Source organism: Sus scrofa, chromosome 7, assembly GCF_000003025.6.
Source record: "Sus scrofa isolate TJ Tabasco breed Duroc chromosome 7, Sscrofa11.1, whole genome shotgun sequence".
NCBI classification, from domain to species: domain Eukaryota; kingdom Metazoa; phylum Chordata; class Mammalia; order Artiodactyla; family Suidae; genus Sus; species Sus scrofa.
This window is the reverse complement of record NC_010449.5, coordinates 100629245-100639470: the sequence shown is the minus strand read 5'-3', so window position 1 is coordinate 100639470 and position 10226 is coordinate 100629245. Positions and strand designations below refer to the sequence as shown.

The 10226-nt window shown below is 44.9% G+C and overlaps 1 protein-coding gene across 1 annotated transcript in view; it reads left to right on the top strand.

Moving 5' to 3' along the window:
* SPTLC2 (serine palmitoyltransferase long chain base subunit 2) overlaps window positions 498-10226 on the top strand; it is a 93614-nt gene continuing 83885 nt past the window's right edge. Inside the window, exon 1 of the mRNA XM_021099554.1 lies at window positions 498-728. Coding sequence (XP_020955213.1) covers window positions 600-728 — 129 coding nt within the window. The 5' untranslated portion in view covers window positions 498-599. The remainder of the gene's footprint in view (window positions 729-10226) is intronic.

The window sequence follows — 10226 nt, the reverse complement described above, 5'->3', positions numbered from 1 at the left end:
GTTATTACTTAAAAAATGTATTAATGTACAGCGGTTACTGAAGAATGGTGAGGGAATATCAAAAAGTGCATTCTATAAAAACACAGAATTCGCAAATTAAATAAAAAAGCCCTGTCTCAGGCTGGGATTCAAACCCGAGAACTTCCCCGGAGGCAAGGGCAGAGAGGGCCGTGTCCTGGCACTGACCTGCCCTGAAGAAGAGGGAACCTGCTCTAAACACTCGGGCTCAGCGGGGATGTCAGGTTGAAGGGCCCCTATGGAACACACCCTCGACACCTGCCAGCCGCTTTATTCTCGCCGGTGATTGGCCAGACAGGAATCCGGGGTCCGCCTCCGCCTCCTCGATTGGCCAGCAGTCCTCAGGCTCACCACCCTCCCGCGCTCCCCGCCCAGTCTCCCGCTCCCGGGCTCGGTCTAGGGCGAGTCGCAGCCTGGGAGGGAACGGGCCCCGCCCCCCCGTGACGGCCCGGCAGGGAATTGGCTGCGGCGTGCAGCCATTTCCGGTTTCGGGGTGGTGGGAGGGGTGCGGAGCGGGACTTGGAGCCGCCGCTGCTTTGCCCGCCGCGTACAGATCCTGCCTCGCGCTTGGTGCTGCTGGGATGATGCGGTCGGGTCCCGAAGGCTGCTGCCGTCGCCCGGTGCGGGCGAACGGCTGCGTGGCGAACGGGGAGGTGCGGAACGGGTACGTGAGGAGCAGCGCCGCTGCCGCCGCAGCCGCTGCCGGCCAGGTACGTGGGACCAGGCGGCCGGGCCGGGGGCGGTGGGTGGGGACACCGCGAGCTGCCCCGTGCGGAGAGGTGCCCCGGCCGGGCGAGGTCGCGGTGACCCTCAGCGGGAGCGGGCGCTGCTCAGGTGTGCTAGCGGCCGTGTCCTGGCACTGACCGGGCCTGCCCCGGGCCGGAAGGCTCAAGGGCGGCGCAGGGGCTCTCCTATCTCTCAGCGCCTGAGGTCTTCCTCTCCGCCCTAGGGAGGTTTGGGCTCTGCTTCCTCTACCCAATCCCGCCAGAAGTGGGGCCGTCCCCCAGGAGAAGCAGGGAGTGCTTTCTCCGACACCGGGAGGATCCACTCGTGGGCTGTAGATTTTTTTCTCCCAAGACTCCCTTCTATGCCCTTCAGGTAGTTGCTTCCTCCTAGAGCCATGAAGCCCTCAAGGGAAAACCTCGTTTAGGGTCCTTGGGAGGCAGAGAAAGTTAGGAGGTGGTACCGGGCGGAAACACACCCTGTCTTCTCCTACCACGTAACTACCCTCTTCTACAAGCAGGACGTTCAACCACCAATCTGCCCTTGAACCCGGGCCAGTGCCTCAAAAGCATTATGATCTTGGCCCGAGGTGAGAGCCCATCCTGGGGACCAGGTGGTCCTTTTTGACCCTTTGAGCAAGAGCGCCGTCACGCAAGGGGATTGTTTAGCCTGATGGCGACTTGTGATGAATCTTTCTGTTAATTAACCAAGGCTGAATCACCAACGAAATCCAAGCTGTTCTGAAATATTTTGAAAAGTTCTGACTTCAAGGCAATCATTACCAACTTTCCACTTCTCTGGACTGACAGTTATTTTGTTGAAATGGTTTTTAAAGACGAGGTGGTTAAAAAGATGCAAGATCAGTGTTGGTGGAAAGGAGGGTATGAAATTTGCAATTGACTTTAACACTTATAAAGAGCTCTCTCAGATATTAAGGAAATCATTTTTTTCAAAAGTAGTCTGTTCCCCATAGCAGGAAGTGTAACTGTTGTACTAGAATTTGGCATTACCATAAGTATCTGGCAGCCTCCTCCCTCAGTCATACCTCAGGAGGTATGATAGATACTGTTTGGTGTGAAACAAAAAAATAGAGCATTTCTCCCGATCTTGTTGAGATATGAAGACCGTAAGAGTTGAAGGGAAATACAAGAAAGAGACTTGACCTCCTTTGAAGTTGTAAGGCGTGAGGCAGTGTGATACACAACTTCGGGACATTTATTTTCATTTTTGAAGAGATAATAGCGTGAGACAGGAAGTGATAAGAATCAGCTCATTATAAGCCATGGGAGAAGTTGTTTTCCTAGCAACGTAAATGGCTAATAAGACAGAATTGTTGTGGTAGACACTGTAAGAGGGAAACCTAACGGTGTCAGAAAATGCAATGCAGGCCAGTACATAGGTTATTCTTAAGAGGGAAAAGGGAATCAAGAGAAAGGTGTTCATGCACTAGAGGTACTTCACGTTTAAATGCTCTTTTCACTTAACATACTTATGTTCTGAGTTGGTAAATCAGACTCCTCCCTCCCATAATCCTGAACAGTTTTTTTAGCATTGGTGGGCAGGACATTTCTTCAGAGATTGCTGACTGATAAGATGAAGAAATAGCAGGTGGCTAAAATGAACTTTAAAAATCTATGTAACTGGAAAATCTGACTTTTTAAAATAAATGTTAGTGAAAATTTTCACTGAAGGCCATTTGGAAGAATGGTCTGGTGGAATGTCCTAAAGAATGTTTAGGGCTGCAGCATCTCTTCTAGAAAACCATTTCTCAAACGTCTTTTTAAAACAAAGACTTTAGGTATGTAGCTTTGTACACTAATGCGAGGAATGTAGTCTGTGGGGGTATTCCCTCCCCCTTCTTTTTTTCTTTTTGCTTTTTAGGGCCCTACCCACAGCATATGAAAGTTTCTAGGCTAGGGGTTGAATAGGAGCTACAGCTGCCGGCCTACACCACAGCCACAGCACTGCCAGATCTGAGCCAGGTCTGTCACCTACACCACGATAATGCCGGATCCTTAACCTAATGAACGAGGCCAAGGATCAAACCAGCAACCTCATGGATTCTACTCAGGTTCGTTAAACACTGCCACGAAGGGAACTCCTCCCTCCTTCTTTTTTCTTAAGCAAAAGAAACTTCATCAATGCAAGAATATCTTAAAAATATTTTTTAAAGTTGTTTTTGTCTTAATTAAGATGATGTGCTAGTGTTCCAAGCTCTATTTTTTTTCCCCCAGTTTCTGAGGGAAATGTTGCCAGTTATGCCATAAAAATACACATATGATGTTAAGTGCACAGGTGTGTGTACTTTTACTAAAACAGTGTAAAGTGGTTTTTAAACCTGAGATACAAGTTTTTCCTCACATATTCCACCACTTGTATTTTAATGAATAGGAGAGAAATTAGAAACTTCTAAGATCCCTCTATGGCCTCAAGAGCCTATATTTCTGTGTTTGAAGGGGTGAATGTATGTTTGCCTCTTTGTTGGATTTGGGTTTAGAGTTTGAGTGAATAGATTATGTGGTAGATGGGGCATTATGGAACAGTCAGACATTACTGCTTGGTTTTGTTTTCTGCAGATTTTGACCCAAATTTTTGTATTGTGTTAAAATATACATAACATGAAATGTACCATGCAAACCTTTTTTTTTTTTTTTTTTTAATTTTTAGGGCTGTATCTGTGGCATATGGAAGTTCCCAGGCTAGGGGTCAGATAGGAGCTGTAGCTGCCAGCCTACACCACAGCCACAACAACACCAGATCCTAGCTGAGTCTGCGGCCTATAGCTCAGCTCATGGCAACACTGGATCCATAACCCCCATAATTATATTATTCAGCTGTTGTGAATAATGTCACTTTTTTTTTTTTTGGTCTTTTCTAGGGCTGCTCCCTCGGCATATGGGGGTTCCCAGGCTCGGGGTCTAATCGGAGCTGTAGCCACCGGCCTACGCCAGAGCCACAGCAACATGGGATCCGAGCTGCATCTGTGACCTACACCACAGCTCACGGCAACGCTGGGTCCTTAACCCACTGAGCGAGGGCAGGGATTGAACCCGAAACCTCATGGTTCCTAGTCGGATTCGTTAACCACTGCTCCACGACGGGAACTCCTAATGTCACTCTTAACATGGGTATACAAATGCTTGTTAGATCCTGCTTTCAGTGCTTTTGGGAATATACCTTGAAGTGGGATTGCTGGATCATATAGTAATTCTATTTAATTTTTGAGGAACCCCCGTAGTGTTTTACACAGTTACATGTCCATCAGCAGTGCATGAGGGTTCAGATTTCTCCACATCCTCACCAACACTTGTTATTTGCTAAATCCCTTGAAATTTCCTAGTAATAGAAACATTTTTTTGTTCTAATGTCCTGATGCTTGGTGGGCTCCTGGATGGGAGTCCACTTGGTCACCAGAGAGATGAAGCTATGATTAGAAGCTTGGAATTCTCCACCCCACCCCATCACCCATTCTCCAGAGGGAAAGAGGCTGGAAATAGATAGATCATGCTTATGTGATGAAGTCGCCATAAAAATCCCCAGAGTACTGGGTTCAGAGTGCTTCTGGGTTGCTGAACACATGGAAGTGCTGGGAGAGTGGGCACACCAGGGAGCTCCGTGCCTCTTCCCCTGGACCTGGCTCTACATATCTTCCATCTGGGTCCCTTATCATATCTTTTTGTAATAAACTGGGATACGTAAGCAAACAGTTTTCTTGAGTTCTGTGAGCTGGTCCAGCAAATTAATCGAACCTGAGGAGGGGTTCACAGGAACCTCCCCAACTGGTCAGAAGCACTGGTAACAACCTGGACTTGAGATTGGCATCTGAGGTTGGAGTGGAGACAGTCTAATGAGACTGAACCCTTAACCTCTTTGATTTGATGCTCTCTCCAGGTAGATATTAAAGGTGAGTTAAATTGTAGAATACCCAGCTGATATCACAGTACTGCTTGGTGACGTGTAAAGTCTCCCACCCCCATGCCCACACCTGCGGTTAGAGGTGTTGGTGGTGGTGGAGTTTCTGTCGTGGCGCAGTGGTTAACGAATCCGACTAGGATCCATGAGGTTGTGGGTTCGGTCCCTGCCCTTGCTCAGTGGGTTAATGATCTGGCATTGCCCTGAGCTGTGGTGTAGGTTGCAGACACGGCTCGGATTCTGAGTTGCTGTGGCTCTGGCGTAGGCCGGTGGCTACAGCTCCGATTCGACCCCTAGCCTGGGAGCCTCCATATGCCGCAGGAGCGGCCCAAGAAATAGCTAAAAAGACCAAAAAAAAAAAAAAAAAAAAAAGAAGTGTTGGTGGTGTAGTAGTATGAGAGTAAAGGAGAGACATAGGAGAGTTGGGTTTTTTCCTTTAGGATAGCCATCCTTAAGGGTATAGACATTGCTGGCTTTTTTTTTTTTTTTTTTTTTTTTTTTTTTTTGCTTTTTAGGGCTGCACCTGAAGCATATAGAAGTTCCCAGGCTAGGGGTCGAATTGGAGCTACAGCTCCCAGCCTACACCACAGCCACAGCAACGCCAGATCCTTAACCCACTGAGTGAGGCCGGAGATTGAACCCGCATCCTCAAGGATACTGGTTGGTTTTGTAACCTGCTGACCCACAACGGGAACTTCTGTTGCTGGTTTTGGTTTTTTGTGTTTGTTTTTTTTTTTTTTTTGTCTTTTGAGGGCCACACCCGCGGCACATGGATGTTCTCAGGCTAGGGGCCAAATCAGAGCTGTAGCTGCTGGCCTTTGCCACAGCCACAGCCACAGCAAAGCCAGATCCAAGCCGAGTCTACGACCTATACCACAGCTCACGGCAACACCGGATCTTTAACCCACTGAGCAAGGCCAGGGATCGAACCCCTAGCCTCATGGTTCCTAGTCCATTTGTTTCCGCTGTGCCACGATGGGAACTCCCCGTTGCTGTTTTTCAATGATGATGATAAATGGAGTTTTCACAGGGAAGAGGAGAAGTAATTTTCCTCCCTGACATTCAGAGGAGTGAGGGAAGAGGATCAGCCTTTTTTGAAAAGGCAAAGAGTGGCAGTTAGCACTGAAAGAGAATTGGAAGCTTTTGGCAGAATTAGAGCTGGAAGGACCCCATAGGGGTTTATGTAATTCAGTTCCTTTATCTCTGTGTAGGACTTTATTAAAACTACTCTTGATAGATGATTCTATCCTATTTTTAAAGACCTCTAGAGGCTTTGCAGGAAATTTTCTAAGCAATGATTTGGAGTAGTCAGTGATCCTAATTACCAAGAGTTTCTTACCTTGGATTTAACATTTGATTAAATAAATGCCATATTTTGGTTCCATCTGAAATATAATACTTTTGGTTTCTACTTTTGATACCTCTTATTAACAGCACTTTTTTTGTCATCCATTTCTTTATAGACTTTTGAGATTTATTTACACATTTAACCTGCCTTAACAAATACAGAAGAAAAATATTATCTGTCTTTGAGAGAGTTTGAACCTAAGTTTCTTCCTTTTAGGAATAGGTTTAATGAGATATTAGAAGGATGACAGCCTTCTAGCTGCCAGAATAAGTAAGAGTCTGTTTTAAGGAGTAACGGAGTAATCACGGGGCATAAGTTACATTCCTATTTAAATAGTAAGTAAAGTGAATAAACAGTGTTGGTCTTGCTACTTAGAAGAAGACAAATGAATAACTAATGAAACTTAGTTTACTAAGTAGCTACTAGCTTTTGTTTCCACTGAGAAGAAACAGTACCTTGGAAAAGGAGAAGTTGGTTATGACACAGGAACAGGAGGAGTAGCTAGAATGGCCAGAGTACCTGTTCGGGTTTCGCAAGGCCTGATGAGACATCTGAAGGCCTCAAAGCTTTGCAAAAATAATATTGTAACTGTGCATAACTTGCAGGAGTATATTTTTGTTTCAAATGCTTTTTGTTCCAAGAGGAAGAATATTTCAGGTCTTGGTAGCTGGATCTGAAAAATTCCAAAGTCGTTTGAGGTACTCAGAAATTCTCTTTAATAAAAATTCTTGTGAAATGAGATGGGTATTTAATATATAGATCACTGTATTCTTAATACAGTTTTGTTTTGTTTTGTTTTTTTCTTTTTTGGCTGTCCTGTGGCACATGGAGTTCCTGAGCCAGGGATCAGATCTGAGCCGCAGTTGCTAGCTCAACTGCAGCTGCAGTGGATCCTTAACCCACTGGGCCAGGCTGGGGATCAGACCTGCATCCCAGTGCTCCCAAGGTGCCGATCCCATTGCGCCACAGTGGAAACTCCTTAATGTGGTGTTTTAGAACTTGGATTTTCAGGGAAGGCAGACTTGCCTACTTTTTAAGATTGGCCTAGGTGCCCTAGAAACATCATAGTGTGTGGTTAATTAGTTGTGATTCAGTTAGATTCCATTTTTGAAAGAAAGAAGCAGTGTTTATTGACAGAATAGGCAATTGAGAGGGATGGGTAGAGGCTATGTTTGCATTCTGAGTGGGTGTGCCTTACTTAACTAAATACGTGGTCTATGGCCTCAGAAGTCTGTTGCTTTGTGAATAACTTCTAAGAAACCTTCCATAATGTGTAATTTGTGACCGATTAAGAAAGTAATAAGCCTTTTGCCCTTGACTGATTTAAGCTCAGAAAATTTATCTTAGAGTTTGTTGTCTTTAAGACCACCTTCAAGACCATTGTGAAGGTAACGGTGGTGGTTTTTCCTTATGTTTTAAAATAATTTTTGCTTCTGATTGTAGAAATAATACATATGTACTCTAAGACCTTAAAGGATGGGGATATCCCCTGTGTTGGGGCCTTATTTTTTAATGTGATCTATAAAATCAGTCTGTTGTTTTCTGATATTTTCCAAGTACAGTGAAAAATGCAATTTTGGAGTTCCCATCTTGGCTCAGTGGAAACAAATCTGACTAGCATCCATAAGGACGCAGGTTCGATCCCTGGCTTCACTCAGTGGGTTAAGGATCTGATGTTGCCCTTAGCTGTGGTGTAGGTTGCAGATGTGGCTTGGATTTGGCATTGCTGTGACTGTGGCGTAGGCCAGCAGCTACAGCTCTGATTCAACCCCTAGCCTGGGAACCTCCATGTGCCGTGGGTATAGCCCTAAAAAAAAAAAAAAAAACAACAACAAAAAAAGACAAATGCAGTTTTACTGAGACTATGGGTGTGATCCAGCCTTACTCCAAATAATACATATTGAGGTTGGGGAAAATATCAAAAATGTTTGCAATTTGGAAAGATTTGGAACTTTAGTACAGATAAATACTGACTTGTCAAATGTGATGGTTTTGAATTATTCTAAATAAGCCTCTTACTGCCTAATACCCCTTCAGCAAACATCCAAGATTTTACTACTTGCATTGTGCCTCGTATGTAATAGGAACTTGGGAAATCTTCGTTGAAGGAACGAATGGGTGGTAGTAGAAGCCATGGGAGCTGGTAAAGTAGATAGAGGAGGGCATTAAGCAAGAAGAAGAGGCACTGAGGATGTAATATTGAGGCATCACAACGCTTTTGGGAGAAGACACATACAAACTCACATGCACGGCTGAAGAAGGCTGAATGGAGAAGAACAGAAGTGTTGGGAAGGGGTATAGAAAGCCCGAGGAAGTGGAGGGTGGTTCCTTAAGGAGGGGCCAGCAACATCTTGGTGCTGAGAAAAAAAGGATGGTAATGCTAATTGGTACCGGATACTGTGGCCAGCACCTGCAGCTTCTTTACCTATCTAATCTGAACAAGAGCCTGATTTTACCAGTAAGACTGAATTCCAGACAGTTTAAATAACTAGCCCTTAGTAAGTTGATAGAGCCTGGGCTGTGTTGTTGTGTTCAGGTTTGTCTTTATTATGTCACTGGATTTGGCAGTTCAGAACTTACTGGTAATTTTTGAGGAGTCTAAATTAGATATCAGGGATGACAATAGAGTTCTTATCTTGAGAGCTGATTTCAGAAGCTTATCTTTTCTTGGAAATTTACTGAAATGTACTAGCCTCTTGGTCCTGCCTACCACACATACTAGAGAGAACAGTTTGGAGCTTTATGTCCATTACACAGACTATGCCACACTGAACCTATATTTCCAGAAGGGTCCTCTTTTTTTTTTTTTTGGCAAGCAAATTTTGGGAAGTAGGAAGTCCACATTTTTTCTTGCAATCAGGATCAATTCCTGAAGTTCTGTTGGTAAGTATCTCACATGGAACGGACTGAGAAGTGCTTCCAAAGCTAGCTGTAAGACAGACCTCTTTCTGGCCTTACATATTCCTGCTGAAAACGCACACATGCAGACCTGCAGGTATACATGCCCTGGACTCTCGGCCAGCGGCAGCCTGTGCACTCTGGGCTGTGATGTTCTGCAGAGGCGTTCTTATCATCACTTGCCACCCACAGCTCTGGAGCACTTTCCTAGGTCTAGATAAGCATCAAGGTATGACAGACAACTGTGACAGTCAGGAGATCTGAGTACAGGTGCATCTCTGCCACACACTGTGCATCTTCTCCTGAGCTCTCTTCCAGCTCTAACATGTTCTGGGCCTGCAACCCCGTGCCCTCCACGCTGGTCTCGTAGTGGACGTGAACTGGAAAGGCACCTCGGTTCATGCAGGTTGCTCTTCTCTGGGAATGCTCCCTGATACCAGGGGTGGGCCCTGGTGGTCGCATCTGTGTGACCCATTTCCTGGGTCATAACTGACTGGCACAGGGGTAAGCACCTATACCAAAATGAACCCAACAGCACTTTCTTGTGGGGATTTAAAATTTCATGGGGAAGGAGTCTGAAGGGCCCTGGAATGGTCCATAAATTCCCATTGCAGAGATCCCAAGCATTGTGCTATTTCCTGCCTTTTTGCCTTTTCTGAATTATTCATCAGTTCCTCCCACTCTCTCGTTTTTCTTTTGTATACCTATCATCCTTACAATAAATCACATTTTTGTTTAGCTTGAGTCAGTTGTTAATAATCTAAAGAAATTTAACAGATACAGAGTCTATGGGTTTTTTAATTAATGAATTTTATTACATTTATAGGTGTACAGCAGTCATCACAACCAAACTTTATAGCATTTCCATCCCAAACCCTCAGTGCATACCCCGCACCCCCCAACCTGTCTCCTTTGGAAACCATAAGTTTTGCAAAAGAGTCTGTGAGTCAGTATCTGTTCTGCAAAGAAGTTCACTGTGTCCTTTTTTTAGATTCCACATGTAAGTGATAGCATTTGATGTTGGTGTCTCATTGTCTGACTGACTTCACTTAGCATGATAATTTCTAGGTCCATCCATGTTGCTGCAAATGCCGTTATTTCTTTCCTTTTATTGGCTGAGTAATATTCCATTGTGTATATGTACCACATCTTCTTGATCCACGCCTCTGTCGATGGACATTTAGGTTGTTTCCATGTCTTGGCTATTGCAAATAGTGCTGCAGTGAACACTGGAGTACATGTATGTGTCTTTGCGAGTCATGGTTTTCTCTGGATAGGTGCCCCGGAGTGGGATTGTTGGATCAAATGGTAATTCTATTTTTAGTTT